Source organism: Citrus sinensis, chromosome 5, assembly GCF_022201045.2.
Source record: "Citrus sinensis cultivar Valencia sweet orange chromosome 5, DVS_A1.0, whole genome shotgun sequence".
Classification (NCBI taxonomy): Eukaryota; Viridiplantae; Streptophyta; class Magnoliopsida; order Sapindales; family Rutaceae; genus Citrus; species Citrus sinensis.
The window spans coordinates 3,201,204-3,225,779 of record NC_068560.1 but is presented as its reverse complement, the minus strand read 5'-3'; the positions used below and the strand labels follow the sequence as shown (position 1 = coordinate 3,225,779).

Here is a 24,576-nt window from a genome sequence, read left to right as displayed (position 1 = left end):
AACAATTCAATTAAACTATAATTCTATAAATATTTATTTATTTATAATTAATTTTAATAATAACAATAAAAAGTTATTATTGCAATCCAATCTAATCTTGAACTACACCTACCAAATAGTACATGTTAATATTAAATATAATCATATTCTTAAAATAATAGCACACTTATAACTTTAACAAGTAAAAAACTTTAGTTTGAAGCATTTGATGCTGGTTTTGGCTGCTCTGTGGAGAGGAAGGTAGTGGAGAATGATGTTGTTATTACGTTGAAACAATTCCAAGTCTTGCTAAGAACCGGCTTCATGAATTTGTTGTAAATGCAACGACCAGGATCCACGATTAATCTGCCACCTCGATAGAAAGCAATAAAAGCAGCTGCGGCAATCCAAGTCATGCCTAAGATGACATAACCAATCACGCGTGGAACAAGGATGGATACCAATGAGACCGTAGAAAGTGATCCGAAGACGACAGCAATAAGGCTCCAGATGTTTGAAGAATTTTTTTGATGAGTTAGGGAACTTGTATCAGCAGTAGCAGCAGCAGCGGACGAATTTGCTTGATGGATTCGGGATTTGATGTCAGCATCAAGTGCAGCGCAGTACCCTCCTAGTCCCACGAGAAAAAACCACATATTTATGCCATTCTTCTCCAACAAGGGCTCGCTTGTGCCTTCAGCATTGGCAGCCACAACATTGACAAGAACTGGAATGAGAAACCCGAAAATAACAGCGTAGGAAAGGATAATTCGGTCCCTGCAAATCACAAAAACACAGCAGATCAGAGTTATAATTTGCTTCCGAGAATTGTAGAGTATCCACTTGAATGTAATTAATCGAAACACCTTTTGTGATTTTGAGAGGATTTGCTCTTTGAAGAGCATAATACGATAAAATTCGTAAGCTGCGCACGGGAGAAGTTATTGTCTACGGTTTGCCTCTATGATGCGGTCCTGGAGAGACGTGAAGTCCTATAAAAAATGGAAAAAGCCCTACCTTTGACTGCAGTTTGAACTATTAATTTATATAATTGGAAGTAATCAATTAGATTTATGATAAATATTTTTGCTGTAGTGAAATAATACAAAAATTAAATAATTATTTTTTTTAGTATTCTCAGTCATCTTTATTACTGTTCTCTCTCTATATATAGAGATAAATAACTCACTTCTTAGTCTTCGACAACTTTAGGTGTGGAATTAAAATCCAATATTAAAATTTAAGACGAGTTTACAATATTATAAATTGTCTTTTTCATGATTTTACAACATTTTAAACTATAAAAAAAATCTATTTATAATGTTATAAACTCGTGCCATACTTTTAATCCTGTAGTTCGATTGAAATTTTTTTGGGTATATATAAATACACACACACTAATCCTGTAGTTCTTCTTTCAACCCAACACACAGCTCACGATTTTCATTATCAATAACTGAAAAGAAAATGATGACAAGTTAACTGACTTAGAAAATAACCCTACCCATGAGTATGACCACGGCAGTACTCGCAGTTCGGAATCCGCATCTTGTGTCTTGTGTTTGTTCAACTGCAGAAAATAGAGAGAGTAATTTCTGTAGAGGAGGAGAGCAACAGGTGAGACTAAATTCGCAGGGACTCGTTACTTATAGGGGGTGGGTCGACAAATGTGCCCCTTGTTGTGTGATTAACTTACGTGGCAAGCATTAGCTATACTACAAATATTTAAATAGAAAAATTAAATATAAAAAAGGAAGAATGAAGTATAACGTCATACGATATAAAAGGACAAGATAATCAATTAACATTATAATACTGCAAAGTAATATAATTCATTTCATCTTCTGTCATCATTCAGTTTCTTTATCATTTTTCATAAAAAAAATAAATAAAAGCTGCATTTGAAGAGGTGGTGTTCCTGTAATACTATTTTTTTGTTCAATCTTTGTCACACACACACTACATACATACATACATACATACATATATATATATATAATTCATTCTTTCTCGTATTTATACGAGCTCAAACAATAATGATAATATGTATATACATATATCAAATATAAATAGACAAGAAACAATACTTCATGAGTGTCAAAAATCTTCTCATTTCAAAGATTCTAAAAGCACTTGATCCTTAACCACCAACCAGCAGTATGTTTTCTGGTCAACGCAATGGTCTTTTTAGTATTTATAACGACAGATGGCAGCACCTAAAGCGCTTAATTCTAGACATTAGATCGATTCATTGATGTATTCACTAGCCCTAGGATCATTCTTGGATAACAACCCAAAGTGTATAGAGCCTTCAACTCTAGATCGGCTTTCTTAAATTATTAATGTGCATGGAAGTTCCCGGCGACTGGAGAAACAAAAGCTTTTTTCCTTTCTTTCTACGGATTTGTATTTTTCTTTTCACTTTCTGTTTTAGATTATATTATTCTATCTTAAAAAGTTGCATATTCCTTATAATATTCTTTACTGTTATTACTTAAGTCTTTAGTTGTTTTTAAGTCACTCATGATATCGTTGATGTTAATTAAGACAGTAAGAGCTATTGAGATCGAGTTCGTCAATATTTCTCAATGCTTGTAAACATATTTGATGTTAATATTTCTCCAAGTTTATAAGCGTCTTTGAAGTTAATATAATATTGAAACAATAAGAGTTGGAATTATCAAAGTTTTTTTTTTAAATCTATCTCGATGGAATAAGGAAGTATTATTAAAAAGAAAAGTACTTACTACTAATTAGAAGAATACAATAAGTTTTACCTTCTCAAAATAAATTAAATATAAAAAATTCAAATTAAATGACTAAGCTTATATTCTCTTCATGATTTAAATTTAGGTGGCAAATTAAAATTTAAGTTGAGACTACTTAAATAAGAATTGATCAAGATAAGCCAAATCTCAAACTTTGTTAGATCAGAGACTTGATGTAATGTTTGTGATTCAATTTCTCATAGTGATTATTGATTCTTGGAGCTTTGATTTTGGGAAATCACAAAGAAGCTTCAGTAGGGTTTGTCCTGTCTGTGAGTTATCCATTAACAATCTAAATTTAGCACGCAAAATAACAAACCTTTTTTTTTTCAGTTCAATTAAACTTAAAAAAGCGAATGAAAAGAAGTGAACTTGTTGGGTTAGGGCCTGGGTTTGGGTCCATGCGGAATTCTGTTCATGTGTTACAAGCTAACCAACTTCAAATTAGTTTTAAAAATATATACCGAATCCCTTATTGCTTGGGATGAGTAAAAAGATTTTATTAAACAAAATAAACTTCACTCTTATTGATAAAATAGCCTAAAGGTCTAGATAATGGTAAAATACCGATCAACACCCCCCCAACAGAGACGGCGACGACTGCCAATGCGATGACGCGGAGCAAATTAAAATCATATTCTTGTGTTCACTCTTAATTTTTCAATTTTATTTTTTCCAACGCAATTAAAATAATATTGACCCTATGACTCAATTTTCTGGCTCCACCTCTAATCATGACAGATGCATGAACCTTAAATAGAAGAATCTAAAGACTGGTTGCAGCCTTCTTTGATAAGTTAAGAAAAATGTTAAAAAGAATAAAAATTAATAATATAAGTTATTATAGTAGTAATATATTATTTTAATTTTTTCTTTTAAAATATGAGCAAAACTATAATGCAACTGTAGTATCATACTACAGCTGCACCCAACCATTAAATCTATCCTTCAGTTGTCACTATAATTAGATTCAATGACTAGGTACAACTGTGGTATTGCACCATAATTGAACCCTTAAAATATATGTCATTATAGTTCATTTGATTAACGTTTTGTCCAATTTTTCTTTTTCTTTTTCTTTTTCTTTTTTTCCCTCGCAATATCGGTGTTCTGCAATTAGATATTCAAATCCTGGAAAAATTACAGAGCCAAAATTTTCCAATTGCCAATCTGCGGGGAGATAAAGGTGGTGGGGTAAAGGAGCTTTTTCTTCTTATTTTGACCGTCTCTTCTTTCCTCGTCATAGCCGATTAAGTAGTAGGAGAGTGCAAATGCAGAGGGAATCTTTGAGCGTCAGAAAGCTTAGAAAATTTTGGAGAGAGAAAGCCGCAACTTTTGACATTAATTTCTTCTTGTTATATTACTAAAAAGTAAAAACGACAAGGACAGCAAGAAGAAAACTAGACAAGTGCAAAAGATAATATTTTTAAATTAATTATATTACTAAAAACGTCATGTGTGGCGTGTGGGACAATGATTAGGAGGACATGACGGTATTTCGCTCTTTAAATTTTCTTGGGTTTATTATTTGCTTTACATGCTATAAATTATCAAAGTGGGTTATTTTAACCTATTTAGCTTGCAACTTCCGTAAAACACAAACATAATAAATGGAAAAAAAAATTATTAATCATGCAAAATTAGAAATCATGAGCTCATATGATAGAGTCTCTATCATAGATAGGGAAGGCTCTCAGACTAAAGAGAATATTTGACTATGAGTCATCGCGAAGAAAGAGAAAATAAAATTTAACTTATTTAGCTTGTAACTTTTGTAAACATAAACATAATAAATGAAAAGAAGATATTAATCATGCAAAAATAGAAATCATGAGCTCATATGATAGAGTGACTATCATAGAGAGGGAAGGCCCTTGGACGAAAGAAAGAGAATTTTGTACTATGAGTCATCGCGAAGAAAGCGAAAATAAAAAATAAAAAGATAAGTTGTGACTCGTGAGTTTTTATTTCAATGAAATAATTTGAACCGTGAGATTAAATCAAATAACTTAAATGAAAGGAAGAGGGTGGGGTTGTATGTGTGTATATAGTCTTTTTCTAATGAGAGTATCCTCATTCTTTTTCATAGGGATACACTGTTAAAACGTGCGGTTTGATAAAGTCAAATTTTAATGCTATTAAATCACATAATTTTATATTGTACTAGAAATTAACTCTATTAAGTTGTATAGTTTAACAGTGTCTCGATAATTAAAAAATACAGGCATTTGCAGTAGAGAATGATATTTTATACATACATACATATACACATACGTATATATAGAAATGTTCTAATATGAAATTTTAAAGTGCGCGAAAGTTCAGAAAAACGCATAAACCGTGGGGTTTTAAAGGTTTAAAATACTTAAACCACACAGTTTTATAGCTTTCCTAGACTTTTCCTACACCTTAAGATCTCGGATCAGAAAACTACTCTCTCTCTCTCTCTCTATATATATATATATGGATCTAGCTATGGTGCAACGGGTACACCATACCCTTCTTTTTGTGTTTTTGTGCTGCAGATCTCACACAAATGTAGATTAAAGGGCAAGGATGTGTTTGTTTGTTTATTAACAATACAATCCCTGATATTTGCTGAAAATTTAGAAAAGTTAAAGTTTACAAAATTTTGTGCCAATATCTTTTTTTCCCAAATTCTCTTAACACCAATCACTAATCATCATCATTGTGTTATAGTACCTACTTTTGCAAGTTATAATCAAGAGATCAAACATGTCAGATGCATCAAAGACAATAAAAATTAAGACAGATTTTGAAATCTTGTTAAAACTCTCATTTTTTTTTTATCATTCGTTGAAATATTCTTTTTACCTAAGAAAAGAAACTCAATAACATAATAAGAGGAGTTTTACTAATATAACAACAACAGCAACAACAACAACAACAATCCAATTATTAGAAAGTCCTAGAGTTAAGATTATTTAAGGAGAAAATAGAGAGACACATGGAGGAGAAGAAGGAAAGAAGACACGTAGTAAAGCATAAAAAAATTCAATTTACTTACAGCTGAATTTCATTGTATGATTAATAGATTATGTGTACAAAAATGTATTTATATAATTTTCTTTTATATAAAAAGTTCAATTCATTATTGTTTATGTGATATAGGGCAAATGAATCTTAAGGCAACAAGAAAGTAGCTTTAATGACAATTTCAAGTTTCTCTTATTTATTACAATTGATTAATTACATGTTTAATTGAAAAAGGAAAAAAAAATTGGGAAGAAAATAGAGGCGAGGGATTGAAGAAAGAGGAAAAATAAATTACTTTAATAAACTGCAAATATAGAAGAGATTAGGGGGTGCAGTCAAAAAAGACTAAAAGAAGGGGTACGGTGCACGCGTTGCACCGTAGCTCAATCCCTATATATATATATAACAAAATAAGAATACCACTAAAATAAAATAAAAGATTTTAACATATTATTAGACCAAAAGAAACAGAATACAAATGTAGTGAAATCTGAATTTTTTTTTTATATTTCAGTGATATTTTCACTATTATCAAGGATTTTTTTACTAGAGAGTGTATGTGTGCCACAAGGGCCTTTTAAACAAATTAACTTTTTGTAGTCTATATGTTAAAGGGTGATCTCAAATTGTATGTGTGGTCTCGAATTTTAAATAGAGGGTTACTTTTTATAGTCTATCTGTTGAAGTGTGGTCTCAAATTTGAGACCGAATCACAATGTCGTTTATCGTGTGCATCTCTCGTTGTTTTGTCGTCTATTAATTTGTAAACGACCTGTCGATATAAGTCTGCTTATAAACTTGTTCAAAATGACATTGTTATACGTCATTCTACCAACTTAATTAAGTGATGCAGATGCATATTGAATCATTCTTAGTCGTCGGATTGATTTAACACATCTTATAAAATAGTGATGATTGTTCGCAGATAGGATCTCCTTTATTTTATTCTATGCGCCCATACCACACATCACAGGTTTTTCTTCTCCTGCAGAACATTGTTGTTTTGGATAGAATTATATATATATATATGATACACTCTTACCTAATAATCTTCGTTGGGACTCTTACCTAATAATCTTCGTTGGGCGGTTGGTAAGAATGATAATAGTACTACTGGCACCCCTCAGATATCTGCTTAACCCCATTGATTAATATTGTAAGATCCATTATTGCTCTAAAAATGCCTTCCTTCTAAACAATGATTTCTCTCACTCCCAAAGAAAAAAAAAATCAGAAAATTCAATTTTTGTTTTCCTCTTCTCCCTAATTGTGGAGTTTTACTACCCACCATCCACAAATTTACGGATGATAAACGTCTTCAATGCCAATCATTGATTTTAATAAAAAATACATTAACTAGAGATTAAAAACTTTAATGATATGAATAACTAACCTTTAAAGAATTACAAAAAATAGATTGTTATGAAATTTAAGCTAATTAATTGGAAACATGAAATTTTTTCTCTCGTAATGATATTTTGCAGGAAACAAAAAAGTGTGGTTTTGAAGAGAGTTTTAAAAGAGGGAACGTGGCTTAATTAGATTTATATTCGTCTTTGATTGTAATTGGTCTTACCACCTGAACACCGGTTTATATAAGTTTTTCTCCTCGCGATGATACAATTCCCCTCACCCCCCCCCCCCCCTCCCCACAAGAGAAACGAAAAAGTGTTTTGACAAACCTAGAAAATTTATATGCAAACCGCAATTTTTTATTTGGGTGCTTTTTTAGTAAGATTTATACATTGGATCAAGAGCTTTATATAGAAAATTATAAACAGCCCAAAAAGAAAAGAATCCCAATAAGAATGGGACTATTGGCACCGCTTTTTATCTTATAAATCCGCACACTTTTGTAATCACAATAGAGAACAAAATAAAAATCTAAATAAACCTCTACATTTCTCCTTGAAAGAGAAAAAAAAAAAAGTTTTCTCCCTCAGCAAATTCTTTATCCACACCTGAACCCACATGTAAGCATTAAACCTTTCTTTTTTTTTTTTTTTTGCAAATTCTTTGCATCTTTATCAATCTCACTCAAGTGTCAAGATAAAATGGATTTTAAAATGAAGGTGAGTGCTAATAGTAATGAAAAAAAAATTTCAGTATTATTTTATGGAGTTCACTTGAAAATGGGTTCCAAAATTAAGTTGACCGAGTTAGAAAATAACCATACCTATTAGAATAGTGCTAGGGAGAGAGAGAGAAACGAGAGAATCACGAGAGAAATGCTGCCGTTTGGCTTCTCGTTTCTCTCGCCAAAGGAAACAATAAAAAATTAAAAAAATGAATAAAGAAATGGGAAACAGTAAAAGAAAGAAATCCAAACCTTATCTCTAAAGAATAACTTCGTTGTTACAGTTACAACAGATTAAGTCATTAAGAAGCAACAGTTGAAGAATAACACAATGGGCAAAAATAAAAACTGCTACAATGACCAGTGACAACCTAATAAAAAAACCCAAAGCATAGAAATTATACATTAACAACAAAAGAAAATTTTTATGAAGCTCACTTGGTGCAGTATCATGGGTTTGTTAGCAAAATCAACCAGCGGTTTAGGGACACTGAGGGTCAAAGGCCTCAACCGTGTTCCAAATTCTCCAACAAGAATAAGCACTATCATGCTGATACCCTTCACAGCAGAATCTTGTCATCTGAACAAAAATAAATTCAACTTGGCAACAATGCCAGAAAGAGCAAATTTAAAATAAAATCAAAGAAAACGAATTCACAACAATTAATCTTGCTATCCAAAATGCATAAAACTTAAACGGAAACCGTTAAGGAATTGATCAAGAAAGTGAGAGGTAAGCAGTGAGATCAATCGAGAGAAGATGTACGAATATAAAGACTTACAGAGAAGAGTGAGTTTTGGCTCGATCAGCGTTTACCGGACGAACTTTCAAGCAAACGAATTTACAAATCAAAAGAGAGTTAAATTTTATAATTATTATTAATTATAATTTTTGGCGAGTTGGCGTCTCGCTTCCGTATCTAGCATAATGCTGGCATGACTCTTTTTTCTTTGAGTAGTGTTAGGGAGCGAGAGATAAGGTTTGGATTTCTTTCTTTCACTGTTTCTCATTTCTTTATTATTTTTTTATTTTTTTATTATTTCCTTTGGCGAGAGAAACGAGAAGCTAAACTACTGTCGTTTCTCTCGTGAATTTCTCGTTTCTCTCGCTCCCTAGCATTTTCCTAATTAATTTAGCTTTTGGAGTGGCAGATCCATGTGTCCATAAATAAGGGGTGTCTCTTGTGTACTCTTTTGCACCTAATAAACATCAAACGAAAATGAAGTCTCCCTGCTCTTCTGTCATCCCATTGGTCTTTGTTCTTCTTTTATCATATAATAGTTGGGTTAGTTATGCCAACGTTCATGCAACTTCTTCAAAGCCGGCTGATCACCATAATGAGAATTTATTTCTTGATTGCCTTCGCTCTGATAACTCCTCCATTTCTCAAGTGATTTACACCAAATACAGCCCTTCATATTCGTCCGTCTTGAGCTCTTCTACACAGAACTTGAGGTTTTCAACCCCAAACACCCCAAAACCTCAGGTCATCATCACCCCATTAGACGTATCCCAAGTTCAAGCAGCCATTAAATGTTCCAAAAAGCAAGGCTTGCAAATCAGGGTTCGGAGTGGCGGCCATGACTTTGAGGGTCTATCTTATGTTTCTCATGTCCCGTTTGTCGTCATTGATTTGATAAATCTTTGCAAAATCAGTGTTGATGCAAAACAGAAAACAGCTTGGGTTCAATCTGGGGCCACCCTTGGCCAACTCTATTATAGAATTGCTGAGAAGAGTAAAAATCTTGGCTTTCCAGCCGGAGTTTGCCCTACCGTTGGGGTTGGTGGACATTTTAGTGGCGGAGGATATGGTATCATGTTGCGTAAATTTGGCCTTGCTGCTGATAACATTGTTGATGCACACTTGATTGACGCCCATGGCAGATTGCTTGATAGAAAATCAATGGGCGAAGATCTATTTTGGGCAATTCGAGGTGGTGGAGGAGCTAGCTTTGGAGTCGTCGTTGCATGGAAACTCAGGCTGGTCACTGTTCCATCAACTGTGACTCGATTCACAATTACAAGAACCCTGGAACAAAATGCAACAAAGATTGTTCACAAATGGCAGTACGTTGCAAATAATCTTCATGAAGATTTAGTGATCGAAGTTGGCTTAATCAAGATGAATTCATCAATGTTGGCTGCATTTTCATCCTTGTTTCTAGGTGGGGTTGATAGGCTCCTTCCGTTGATGCAGGAGAGCTTCCCTGAGCTCGGTTTGAGGAAGGATGACTGCACAGAAATGAGCTGGATTGAATCAGTCCACAATCTTGCTGGATTCGATAAGGGACAGTCCTTGGATTTGTTGCTTGATAGGAATGCTAGATCCAATGGGCTTGTTGTGAAATCTACAACAAAAAGTCCTTTCAAAGCAAAAGCAGATTACGTCAAGCAGCCTATCCCTGAAAATGCATTTGAAGGAATATATGATAAGTTTTATGAAGAAGAGGGAGAAACGGCTTTCATTGTATTGGTTCCTTATGGCGGGAAAATGAGTGAGATATCAGAGTCTGAGACTCCATTCCCACATAGAGCTGGTAACTTATACAAAATTTTTTACGGAGTTTCTTGGGGAGGAGATGGAATATCTCAAAGACATATTGACTGGATCAGGAGCTTGTACAGTTACATGACGCCGTATGTTTCAAAAAATCCTCGGGAAGCATATGTCAATTACAGGGATCTTGACATCGGAATAAATAACCCAGGATACACAAGCATAGAACAAGCTAGCATTTGGGGCAACAAATATTTCAAGAACAATTTCAAAAGGTTGGTTCATGTGAAGACTATGGCTGATCCCCATAATTTCTTCAGAAATGAACAGAGTATTCCACCACATACATCTCGGAGGAATAAAAACGATGGTGATTAAATATTACTTTTGGGTATCTTGAAGTGTCCCGAATAGCTAATAACTAGACAATATTGTATTATAAATTTTATTTGTACTGTTGTTTAATAAGATCTGACTCCTAGTTTATTTAAAATTCATGTCAAGAGATCCTTTATAGCAGTCAGAAGAACGAAAATGGCCCCATAATATAGTAACTGATCACAGGCATGAGTACTAACAGGGTATGTAGCATAAGAAAATTGAAGGATCAGGGAAATTTTTTAAATATCTTCTCTATGGTAGAGAAGACGAAACCTATACGTAGCAGCAGCAGCCAAAAATTTGCATCTAAGAATCTTCTTTGACCAAATATCTGGTTAATAGTCAAGGTGGATTTTTTATCTTAATTTCAACAAGTCATGGTTAAGAAAGTTAAGTAGATAAGACAATCAAATAGATTATCTACCATCAAGAAAAACACCAGTTTGGATTACAGTTGGTACACAATTCCATGATTGGAGGATGAGGCATTTGGATTCAATATTCACGAGACAAAAGTAAACAATAAAGTTCTCCAAGAGCAATTTTCTTTCGATAGAAAAAGTTTCAGTCTATGTCTTATTACTTGCAGGTTGCCAATTAATCTCCTTCTATTAAAATAAGAAGCCAAAAAATATTGCAATCGATTAGCACCAGCCAGACCATCCAATTTTGAGACTGGGTTTGTAAGAGTAACCAACCAATAATATGCTTTGGGAGATTAAGAAAAGAAAATAACAATCAATATCCGAAAAAGCAGTCAAAGCCAAAACATGAAATTCGGTCCAGATAGATACTCACAAACAAGCTGCAAATACACAAATAGAAATAGCTCCACATCAGATGCCAACCACAAGAAATAAAACAAATTAAACCTGATGACACTAAGCGGCGACAAGCTTACGTCTTCTTCCCACGCCATTTGAGCGAATTGGTTCTTGATCAACGAAGCAGCGAATTGGGACAACGGAGCAAGATATCGCAATCGCCGTTTCCATTTAACAATTTTCTTTGTTTTTTTTTTTTCGTCTAAATTGTACGATATAATCCAAGTTATAGAAAACAAATTTTAATCGCTTGGGTCGGCAAAATGGTATGGCTGAAAATGCCTCCACGCTGTTGATTGTTATATCCAATGGTCAGACATGGTCAAGGACCTGAGCAACAAAGATGTGCAATTAAGAAGGACATAAGTGAAGCATATTTTAAAACTTCTGCCTTTCTAGCCTCTTTCAACAAACAGTAAGGATTTTACCGATAAAAACCCCGCAGCTTTAAATCACGCTCGAATGACTAGCGTAACAAGACATCTCGAAAAAGAAACAGAGTAAGAAAGTTTATTCATCAATTTCTTAGATAGTTCATTCGTGTCATCATGAAGGGATTAGGTTTCTTGTACCTGTGAAAAAATTGATCTAGATTAATTGGAATTGATTTTTGTTGACAAAATTTTTCTTCTATATTTTTTTTTTCATTTTTCTTGTCTCCTCTTCTAAGATCTATATTAATAATGAACGGAGATGAAAGAGCTATGTTAAATTCAGTATTTTTATTTTGTGACTTCATTCAATCAATAATGTTATTTTCACATTATTGAGAAAAAAAATGAAAAAAGAATACACTAGACACATATTGCTATCTTAATATTTTCATCCTAAGTTTTAATATGATATTTATTTATTTATTTATTTTTATTAAGATATTTATTTATTGGATGGTTAATTTTATAACTTACATTATTAGTGAATAATACTAATTGTACCAAAAATAGCACAAAAAAGAGCAAGAGTAAAAAGAAAAAAATTCTTGTAATGAACTGCTTTTTTTTTTTTTTGGTTGTGTAGTTTTTTCTTTTCATTTTTTTGTCTTCTACACTTCTAGTGATGGATTGCTATTTTTTGTGCACACACACTATTGATGACAATTGGTAGGGGAGGGGATCGACAAATCTGTACCTATCCCTAATAATCTCGTACCCTCCCCGTCCCTGTCATAATTGTTTGCGAGAAGGGGATGAGGAACCCTGAATAATAAAAGAGGATGCTCGAGAGTACTCAATCCCCAAATAAAAAACAAAAAAGAGAACATGAGGTGGGATGAGGATTTCAAGGAATCTCAATTCTTTCCCCGAATAAGATATTGGGTATTTAATTATCCTGATCCCTTTCCCAAATAACAAATTGGTTAAACAATTATCCTTATACCCTTTTTGAATGGAAAAAATTCTTGAGAACTCTTGCCACTTGGAGATTTTTTATGTCCTTACATTTATTAAAAATTAATTATTACTACTATTATTTTTACCATATAATAGTTTAATGTCACCTCATTTGAAATATATAATTAGGATATTGTTTGACTGTATCATTATTAAAAATAAAGATAAAAAAATGTAAAAGTAAGAAGGGAAGAAGAGAGAGTTTGTCAAATAGAGACACACAAATAACATATATATTAATTACATAGGCAAGCAAATCTTCTGATAGCATTCAGGGAGAATACTTTCAATGAGGCTACGGAGAAGGGGGGGGGGGGGGGCTGGAGAACGGAGAAAAAAATATACCTTTTGGCAATTGAATATGATGCGCGTTATGTTGTGCGGCAAGATCCAAAAAAAAGTTGTCAAAAACATTGTATCCAAATCAAAGTTTAAGGTCATACAACATAAAAACATATTTGTTAACTAAAAAGTTTCTAACTGAACTAGACCCTATATGAATTACGAAATAAAAAATAAATTCATCTCAGGTAATGACTAATCCTGAGGTTAGCGAAGTGATAGGCTCTTCGATCTACTCGGAAATCTGAATACCTACGAAATTTAAAAAACGGAACCTTCAGCGAACTTGACATATTCTTTAATTTGCCAACAAGCAATTAATATATACACCATATAATTTTAAATGTTATCCGTGTCAGGATTTTCCTGTTGCTACCTCTGAATCATCATAAAATATATTGAACATAAGTGTATGAATCATCCAGGAAAATCGAATGTGGTCAATCTGGTGCCACTCTTGGTCAACTTTATTACCGAATTGCTAAGAGAAGTAAAAATCTTGGTTTTCCAGCCGGAGTTTGCCCTACTGTTGGGGTTGGTGGACATTTTAGCGGCGGAGGGTATGGTTTCATGATGCGTAAATTTGGCCTTGCTGCTGATCATGTTGTTGATGCACACTTAATTGACGCCGAAGGTAGATTACTTGATCGAAAATCAATGGGTGAAGATCTATTTTGGTCTATTCGAGGCGGTGGAGGAGCCAGCTTTGGAGTCGTTGCATGGAAAGTCAGACTAGTCACTGTTCCATCAACTGTGACTCTATTCACCGTTATAAGAACCATGAAACAAAATGCAACGAAGATTGTTAACGAATGGCAGTACATTGCAAATAAGCTTCATGAAGGTTTATTTATCGACGTCGTCTTAATCAGAGCGAATTCAACAATGGTCGCTGCATTCAGTTCGTTGTTTCTAGGTGGGATTGATAGACTCCTTCCATTGATGCAGGAGAGCTTCCCAGAGCTTGGTTTGAAGAAGGAAGACTGCACAGAAATGAACTGGATTGAATCAGCCCACTCTCTTGCCGGATTCCAAAAGGAAGAGCCGTTGCATTTATTGCTTGACAGGAATTCATCTAGCAGCAAAGGGTTTTTCAAGGCAAAATCGGACTATGTTAAGCAGCCTATCCCTGAAAGCGCCTTTGAAGGTATATATGATAGGTTTGCTGAAGAAGAGGGACAAATTAAGCGCTTTTATTGCGCTGATCCCTTATGGTGGGAAAATGAATGAGATTTCAGAGTCTGAAATTCCGTTCCCTCATAGAGCGGGTAACATATACAAAATTCTGTACGTAGTCGCTTGGGGAGAAGATGGAGCATCTCAAAGGTACATCAATTGGATCAGAAAATTGTACGGTTACATGACTCCATACGTTTCAAAAAATCCTCGAGAAGCATATCTCAACTACAGGGATCTTGACAGCGGAACAAATAACCAAGGATACACAAGCTACAAAAACGATAGCATTTGGGGCAAAAAATATTTCAGGAACAACTTTGATAGGTTGGTTCATGTGAAGACTACGGTTGATCCTCACAATTTCTTTAGAAATGAACAAAGCATTCCACCACTTTCGTCTAGAGTGCCGAAGAAAATTGGTGATTAAATTTTATTTTTGGGAATTTTGAAGTGTCCCTGTGGATTACTTGTGAATTTAACGTAAAATTTCAGAATAAAATTATTTTCAAGGATATCTACGTGTGTATTGGCAAATAAATTCTGCTTTGTAATGATTTGCCGCATGAACTTTCATGCATATTCTAATAAATCTCATCCGTTTTATTATGAACAAACAATTCTTTTCTTCTCTTAGTTTTCCCTTTTTCTTCCATTTTTCATCTTGAAACAAGTGCTAATACAGATTTATTTATTTTTTATTTGATGGGATATTTGTCATTTTGCTAAATTTCTTTCTCATCAAAACAAAGTACCTGAACCAGAGTAATGTGCATTTTTACCCAACTTCAAGGGGGTGTAAACCATCATCCCCAACCTTTTGATGTATAGTTGTTCTACATATGAAATAACATAATCTTCGTATCATGATTAGTCAATTTGCATCACAGCAATCATAATTTAAGAAGAAAGCCGATTAGCCGTGTTCTCTGTTACAGAAGCTGCTATTGCTATCTATCCGGGATTCAAGTCTAATTAATGTCTTACGGGAAAACCTAATTGTAATAGTTAATTTCTTATTAGCTATGAGTTAATTAAGGTGAGTCATATGACGTGAAATATTACAAATGTGACGTTGTGTAATATAAATAAGTGGTATGGTATTATTGTGTTGTCTTGTATACATGTTTCATTTGGTATGGTATTTTTTTTTTTTTTGAATAGATATATCTTCCAATATATTAGTGGGAGTTCATCTTAACCAATCAGTGGAGATTTGTTAGTTATGCTCTCTAGATCTTCGGACTAGATTATAAGTGTATGTATCTAAATTCTTGGTATACTTTGTAATATATTTATATGACTTTAGTTACTTATCTTAGGTATATCACTTTGTCAAAAAGGGAAAAAAGAAGAAGAAAAAACCATTTCTATGTGTATGTTTACTTTACAAATTAACTTATCATAGCAATGCAAAGTTTTTTTTCTTTTTGAAACACATGACTTAATCTCTTTCTGGTATAATGGTATTGTAAAAAAAAATTGACTATAAAATAAAACATGATTGTGTGTGATGACTTTTGAAAATATTAATTTTGAAAAAATAATAAAAATATTATATTTTTTATTAAATAATTATGAGATAAAATTGCCTTAGTTTCTAGTCCAAAATAATGACACCAATGAGGCCTGAATTAATTCTATGTCAATTCAAGTATATTCGAATTTCATATTAAATGAAAAAAAAGGCTCATATTTTAAAATAGAGTAGAGTTGAGCATTGAATATGCTTCTAAAATCTTTAATAACGCCACTTTTGAAATTATTCATAACATACCTTCTAAAATATAAATCCATATATTAACATTAACCACTTCCTATAAATTTTATCCTAATAATATTTCTTTTTTAAATTACATACAAATTATATATTATCAAATTTATCTCAATATTTTCTTCTTACTATATATTTATATTTTCATAATTCTAAACTATTGTAATTTTCTCAAAAATTATTTTTAATTAAAACTTAAAATATAGATATAAATTTTGAAACAGAGTGGGTGTAAAACAATTGTTAAAACTTAAAAGAATAATTTATCTGAATATTTAATTAAATTTTTATTCAAAACAAAAATTGAATTAATTTGTGTAAGATTATTTAATTAACTTTAATGAAAAGGGATTTTAAGAGAAATTTTGAGGGATGTCAAAATACCTGCTCTTCAAAATCAAACGTAAAAGAAATATGGTCTCAAGTCTCCTTCATTATGAGGCGTATGACTGTGGGCCTTGTCGCGCTAGTCTATTGTACTAATGAGATTGAAAGTTTGGGTTTTACTGGGCTTCCTCTTCATAAACTTTGACTACTTAATTTTTTCGTTGAGCTTTGCCACCCCTCCAAAATCCTTGCAAAAACCGTACATTATTTAACAATTATAATAATTTATTTTGACACTCCTTTTCATTCGAAAAGTTACCCTTATTGACTCAGTTTATCTAACGAGTAGTGCTAAACGTTGGGAAGACTGAGAGAAACCTGAGAGAAATGACAGCTTGTGCTGCCGTTTTGTGCGTGTTCTCTTGGCCCCACCCTCCACGTTACTTTATTTAAAAAAATAAAAGAGGACTCATCTCTCCAGCACCAGAAACTCCCGTATCTTCTCCCTCCCCTCAATTTCATCGGCATCATCGGCACTCTCTCTCGTCAACGGCATCGTTACCAACAGCCACCTCTCTCTCTTCAGCTTGTCACGACAGACACCACCAGTCCAGTTCGTCACTTCGTCTGGATCTCTCCATTATTTCAAGTTTGTTTCCCCTATTTTTTTTGTTCTAAAAAACCCAAAAAATATTAAGAACAACACCTGTATTGATTTCGATTTTTTTGATTCCAAGTCAAAGGGGTGCTTGGCTTTTAATTATACAAGACAGAAGATGAAACTAAATTTTGATGTTGATGAAGAAGAAGAAACAAAATTAATAGGAGGAAGAAGAAGATAATTGTGATGATGATGTTGTTGATGAAGAAGATGAAATTGACGATGGAGAGAAGTAACGAAGAAATTGCAGAAGAGAGAGAAAGAAAAAAGAGAAGAAGAAGAAGAAGATAAAAGAAGAAAAAAACAAAAGAGGAAAATTTATTATTATTATTATTGTTGTTGTTGTTGTTGTTATGATTATTATGATGATTATTATTATTATTATTAACAATAATTTTTTAATAATTGTTATTTTTTATTATTATGGAATTCAATTTTAAATAACTTATTCTGATTCTCATTTTTCATTCTCATTCCATCTCATTTCTGTCCATTCTCGATTACTGATAAGTAAACGCACCATAACTTATTTTTGCTCATTCATGAGACTGAGCAAAACGTGAATGCATATCACTCCACTCCTTCCTTTAGCACTCTCTCTCCCTTCTTCATCATAGCATCGTCTCTCCCTCCCTCCCTCAGCACACTCCACTCCTTCCTCCAGCACTCTCTCCTCTGACTGCAAATCACTCCAGAAATTTCTTGGTAATTATTTGGTAATTATTTGGTAATTTCTTAATTTGGTAATTATGTTGTTGGTAATTTTATTAGTAATTAATTATTTGATAATTATTTTGTTGGGAATTATTTTGGTAATTAATTATTTGGTTAAGTTAAAAAAAATGCTTAAAGTAATGCCTTTTGCAAAAGTTAAGTTAAAAAAAAAATGCTTAAAGTAACGTGGGGGTGGGGCTAAGAGAACACGCGCGAAACGACATCACAAGTTGCCGTTTATCTCAGATTCTCTCATCCTTCCCGATGTTAAGCATTTTCCTTTTTTTAATACTTGTTTTACTTTATATGTTCTCTTTTAACCCTAGGTTAGTTTGTAACTTTTTCAATTTTATTTTTCCAACACAATGAAGATAATACTGACCCCTATGACTCATTTTGCTGGCTCCACCTCTATTCATGACAGATGCATGGATCTCACAAAGAAGAATCTAAAGAGCGGTTGTTAGTGAATCTGATTAATTGTGATGAAACAGAGGAAGTGAGCACATGATTGTTAATGTGTGTTGTGCTGTAACAGATTAGCTCCCTGGCTCAGTTTGTTATAGCTAGCTAGCTGACGTGGCTCTATCTGTTATTTTGGTTACAAGAGCTACTACGTGCATGTGTAACAACTTAGTTAACAAAGAATTGATACCTGTTATATAAGTGTGTAAATACATTGATTGATTAAAATATAAGAATATAGTTTCCAGTTTATCAACATTTTCTTTCTCTTTCATTTTAACTTTCTCGTTTACCAAACACAAACTCTGTTTTATTTCATGGTATCAGAGCCAACAATGGCAAGCATCACTCAATCAAATTCGTCCTATAGCTTTGTCACACCAATCAAGTTAGATCAAAACCATTTTATTCTGTGGAGAACACAAGTTCTGGCTTCGATTAAAGGAAATGGTTTAGAAGGTTTTATTAATGGCGATATGAAATGTCCAGAGAAGTTTATCTCGTTTCCTAGCATTGGTGAAGCTTCAACCTCTGATGAATCACGATCAGAAAATCCTAAGTTTATTGCTTGGATGAAGACAGATCAACTCCTCTTGAGTTGGATGATGTCGTCCATTCAGCAGAGCTTACTATCAACTGTGATTGATTGTGCAACTTCAAAGCAACTCTGGGAATCACTTAACTGTATGTTCATTTCTCAGTCTCAAGCACGAATTCAAACTCTTAGAATGCAGATCCAGACAATTAAAAAAGGATCTATGACTATGGCTGAATATTTTTCTAAAATCAAACGTATAGCAGATACTTTAGCCTTAGCAGGGAAACCAGTTGAGCTAGGTGATTTTATTATGCATGTGTTGACTGGTCTCGATTCTTCTGATTATGAGTCTTTGATAACAACAGTTTTAGCTAGAGAAGGAATTATTACTGTAGATGATTTGTACTCACTACTTCTGAATCATGAAACTAGAATCGATCAAAAGAAAGGAAAAATTGCTAATGATATCATGCATCATATGTCTGCAAATGTAGCTAAAAAATGATCATATTCTGGCAAAAATAATAATGGATTTCAGAAGAATTCTGGAGGTAATTTTGGAAATGATAATAATAGTTCAAATTTTGGTGGTTATAATGGAGGTTTTAACAATAATGGAGGATCTAAGTTTGCTGGTGGAAGAAATTTTTCTGATCTTGTTTGTCAAATATGCTTCATTCCTGGTCATGGAGCAAATAGATGCAAAAATAGGTTCAATCCTTCATTTGTTCATCAGAAGAATTTTGGCAGAAGGAATTTTAGAGGACAATTTGGTAACAAGCCTTTTAATAATTTTGGCAGAGGGCCAAATTTTTCTGGACATAATTTTGGAAATGGTTATATGCCCAGAGGAGTTCCTTATCAAGCCAATATGGCTTACTCAGATTCTGGTTTTCTACCTGGGTATACTCCTTCTAATTACACATCTGGTTTCAATATGCTTGCTCCTGGATACTTTCATGGAATTCCAGCTCCTAGCTTTGCTCATAACTCCTCTCCATATTACTCTGGAAATTTTCCAAACGGTGTGCCTAGTACCTCAGGACCATCACCTCAAGCAACTTGTGCTGCCAATCCTGAGGTTGCTGAAGATCCCTCTTGGTATATTGACAGTGGAGCAACCAACCATATCACAAATGATCTAGGTAATCTTGTTAATCCTAAAGTGTATGTTGGTAATGAACAGCTATATGTTGGTGATGGAAATGCTTTGCTTATTAATCATGTTGGATCAGTGAAGCTTACTACAAACACTGCTGAATTATTACTTCTTAATCATGTTTTACATGTCCCTAAAATCACTAAGAACTTACTTAGTGTTTCTAAGTTGCTTGCTGACAATAATGTTACTCTTGAATTTGTTGGCACCTATTGTTTTGTTCAGGCCAGGAGCACAGGGATCATATTGCTTGAAGGAGTTGCTAAAGGGGGTCTCTATAAAGTTCAAAGTCCAACCTCTCATTCTCAGTCTGCTGCTGTCAATACAATTCATTTTAATCAGAATCAGTTTCATTCTCTTTTTGCTTGTCTTCCTCAGGGAAATAAAAATTCTTGTTTATCAGCTATAGCAACAAAACCTGCTGATGTAAATCTTCTTCATAGAAGATTAGGGCACCCTGCTGCTCATATTTTAAAAACAATCCTCAGTACACGTACCCAGTTTGGCAGTTTCAATAAAATTCAGAACTTACAATTCTTTGATGCTTGTCAATTTGGAAAGAATCATATGTTGCATTTTAATTCTGTCCAAACTAAAACTATAGAACCATTACAACTGCTTTATGCAAATCTTTGGGGTCCTTCCCATGTCACTTCCACTCAAGGTTATGTCTATTACCTGTCCATCTTAGATGATTTTAGCCGTTTCACTTGGATCTTTCCATTAAGCTCAAAGTCTGATGCTCTCACAGTATTTGCCAAGTTCAAAACCTTCATTGAAAAACAGCTTCAAAAGAGTATCAAAGTGGTTCAGACTGACTGGGGTGGGGAATTTAGATCATTCTCTTCTTTACTCAGTACCTCAGGAATTCATTTTAGGCATCCTTGCCCTCATATTCATCATCAAAATGGAAAGATTGAGAGGAAACATAGACATATTGTTGATATTGGCCTTACCTTGCTAGCCCAAGCACACCTTTCTTTAAAATTCTGGTGGAATGCCTTCCAAACTGCTGTTTACCTAATAAACAGACTTCCCACACCAGTCTTGAACAATATCTCACCTTATCAAAAGCTTTTTCATTAAAAACCAGATTATTCTACTCTTAGAATTTTTGGTTGTGCATGTTTTCCATACCTAAGACCTTACAACAGACACAAACTTGAATTCAGAACTAGCAGGTGTATTTTTCTTGGGTACAGTACTAACCATAAAGGCTATTTGTGTCTGCATTCATCTGGGAGGACATACATTTCTAATCATGTAGTCTTTGATGAAAAATCATTTCCTTATGTCCCTAGTCTTGATTTTTCCTCAGTCTCCATGTCTTCTCAAACAGATTCTGTCCTTCAGTCAGACTCTGAAAATCCTTCTGTTATTCATCTTCAAACTCCTTTAGCAGCTACTTCAACATATGACTCTGCAGCTCCAGTCTTACCATCTCCTCAGGTATTTTCTCAACACTCATCTCTGCTATCAGATTCTACCACAAATACTTCAAATCATACTTCAGATCCTTCCCCCCATTCTTCAAGTCATACCTTAAGAAATTCACCACCTCACATTCTTCCTGCATCATCCTCTATTGGCCACTCCATGGTCACAAGATCTAAAAATGGCATTTTTAAACCAAAAGCTTATCTCTTAGCACTTCTAGCTCAACCCTCTGAACCTACATCTGTTTCTCAAGCTCTCACTGATCCGAAATGGTTAAAAGCCATGCAAGAAGAGTTTCAGGCTCTCCAAGCTAATCATACCTGGGAGTTGGTGTTACCTAAAGCCCCTGTCAAAGTGGTGGGCAATAAATGGGTATTTAGAATAAAATATAATCCTGATGGGTCCATTTTGAAGCACAAAGCACGACTGGTTGCAAAAGGATTTCATCAAGTCCATGGTATTGATTACACTGAGACCTTCAGCCCAGTGGTTAAAGCTTCTACTGTCAGAGTTGTTTTGAGCATTGCAGTCATGAACAATTGGATCCTCAGACAGATCGATGTGAACAATGCATTTCTAAATGGAATTCTTGATGAGGAAGTTTATATGGCACAGCCAGAGGATTTTGTTAATTCTCAAAAGCCTCAGCACATATGCAAACTCAGGAAAGCTATCTATGGATTAAAGCAGCAAGAGCTTGGTTTGCCAGATTCAAAACAGCCATGACTTCTCAGTGGAATTTCCAGCATTCAAAGTCAGATAATTCTCTTTTTTACAAAAGAGAGAATGGTCACTTACTCCTAGTATTGATATATGTTGATGATATCATCATCACTGGTTCTAACTCAGCTAGAGTTCAACAAGTAATTCAAGATATGCAGCACACTTTTGCATTGAAAGATCTTGGGGAACTTAGCTATTTCTTAGGCATTGAAGTCTCCAAGCTTCATAATGGTATTCATCTTTCACAGGCTAAATACATTGCAGACATTTTGCTGAAACATGATCTGACACACTGCAGTCCAGTGTCAACACCTATGTCTACAGGTCAGTTTCTCACTAAAGCCTCAGGCACTGACATTGCAAATGTTTCTCAATATAGAAGCATCATTGGGGCATTACAGTATGTTACACTCACCAGGCTAGAAATTTCATTCAGTGTCAATAAGCTCAGTCAATTTTTTTCTTGTCCAAAATCTTCCCATTGGGAGGCTTGCAAACGATTATTAAGATATCTTAAAGGCACAATTCATTTTGGACTTCAATTTTACAATTGTGGAGCTCTGCAAATAAACTGTTTTTCAGACTCTGATTAGGCTGGTGATCGTGATGATAGGAAGTTAGTGGCTGGTTTTGCTGTGTTTTTGGGTCCAAACTTGGTGTCATGGTCTTCCAAGAAACAGTCAGTTGTATCACGGTCAAGTGCAGAAGCTGAATATAGAGCTCTAGCTCATGCTGCTTCAGAAGTTGTTTGGATAAAGTCTTTACTTGCTGAGTTGCAGGTTCAGCTAAGCACAACACCACTTATGTGGTGTGACAAATAGAGTGCTATTGCCTTAGCCTATAATCCAGTCTATCATGCTAAAACAAAGCATGTTGAGCTGGACATTCACTTCGTCAGGGATAAGGTGGCATCAAAAGAAATCGATGTTTGTTTTGTGCCCAGTGAAGATCAAACAGCAGATGTCTTAACCAAGGCCCTTACTTTCAATCAGTTTCATTACTTACACAGCAAACTAAATGTTCAACCCAAGCATTTTCGTTTTAGAGGGGATGTTAGTGAAACTGAAAATGAGTGAAGCAGTAACAGCAGCAGAGAAAGAAAGTTATGACGGAAGAATGAAGGAACTTTAGTTTAAGAGGGGATGTTAGTGAATCTGATTAATTGTGATGAAACAGAGGAAGTGAGCACATGATTGTTAATGTGTGTTGTGCTGTAACAGATTAGCTCCCTGGCTCAGTTTGTTATAGCTAGCTAGCTGACGTGGCTCTATCTGTTATTTTGGTTACAAGAGCTACTACGTGCATGTGTAACAACTTAGTTAACAAAGAATTGATACCTGTTATATAAGTGTGTAAATACGTTGATTGATTAAAATATAAGAATATAGTTTCCAGTTTATCAACATTTTCTTTCTCTTTCATTTTAACTTTCTCGTTTACCAAACACAAACTCTGTTTTATTTCAGCGGTTGCATCCTTCTTTTCTAAGTTAAGAAAAATGTTAAAGAGACTAAAAATTAATAATATAAAATATAAAATTTTAATAATATAAAATATAAAATTATGTGGTATATTATCGTGTTAATTTATTATTTTATCGTTTTCTTTTAAAATATATGTCATTATAATTCATTTTATTAACGTTTTGTGAATTTTTTTTTTCAGTAATATCGGCGTTCTTCAATTAAATTTTCAAATCTTGGAAAAATTACAGATTAAAAATTTCCAATTCCTAATTTGCGGGGAGATAAAGGTGGTGGGGTAAAGGAGCTTTTTCTTCTTATTTTGAGCGTCTCTTCTTTGCTCGTAATAGCCAATTAAGTAGCAGGAGAGTGCAAAGCTTTGAGCGTTAGAAAGCATAGAGAAGTTTTGGAGAAAGAAAGCCGCAACTTTTGACTTTAAGTCAGATGTGGCGCGTGGGACCATGATTAGGACCATCATTATTATTTGCTTCACATGCTACAAATAACCAAAGTGGGTAATTTAACTTATTTGGCTTGTAACTTCTGTAAAATACAAGCAAATTAAATGGAAAAAAATTTATAAATCATGCAAAATTGAAATTATGAACTCATATGATAGAGTCTCTACCGACCATTGCGAAGACAGAAAATCAAAGGATAAAAAGGCAAGTTGTGACTCATGAGGATTTATTTCAATAAATTGATTTGAATCGTGAGATTAAACTAAATATCTTAATTGAAAAGGTGTATAGATAAAAAAATATAATATTAAATTTATTGATTTTTATTTTTGTATTTGAGTGAGAATAGTACTACTAGCACCCCTCTTTGAGTAAACTCCATTAATTAATATTGTAAGATTAATTGTTGCATAAAAATGCC

At 33.8% G+C, this 24,576-nt stretch overlaps 2 protein-coding genes and 1 long non-coding RNA gene across 3 annotated transcripts; 2 read left to right on the top strand and 1 right to left on the bottom strand.

Annotated features, from left to right (window-relative positions):
- Window positions 1-8,821: 8,821 nt before the first annotated feature.
- LOC102629987 (tetrahydroberberine oxidase-like) lies at window positions 8,822-10,697 on the top strand. Its single transcript, XM_052440512.1, has one exon. It carries the CDS (start codon window positions 9,042-9,044, stop codon window positions 10,695-10,697), a length of 1,656 nt encoding a protein of 551 aa, XP_052296472.1. The 5' UTR covers window positions 8,822-9,041.
- A 721-nt stretch (window positions 10,698-11,418) lies between these two features.
- Window positions 11,419-12,305, bottom strand: LOC127902026 (uncharacterized). The gene is made up of 2 exons (XR_008054431.1): window positions 11,602-12,305; window positions 11,419-11,505 (listed from the first exon to the last, which is right to left on the bottom strand). It is a non-coding gene; the product is annotated as an uncharacterized LOC127902026 (long non-coding RNA).
- Window positions 12,306-12,783: 478 nt separating this feature from the next.
- LOC127902076 (berberine bridge enzyme-like 23) lies at window positions 12,784-14,487 on the top strand. The gene is made up of 2 exons (XM_052440507.1): window positions 12,784-12,788; window positions 13,683-14,487. The coding sequence occupies exons 1-2, from the start codon at window positions 12,784-12,786 to the stop codon at window positions 14,485-14,487; spliced, it is 810 nt and encodes a 269-aa protein (XP_052296467.1).
- Window positions 14,488-24,576: the final 10,089 nt, after the last annotated feature.

Coding starts and splice junctions, on each gene's coding strand:
- LOC102629987 (XM_052440512.1), top strand. CDS start 9,042: ATGAAGTCTCCCTGCTCTTCTGTCATCCCATTGGTCTTTGTTCTTCTT.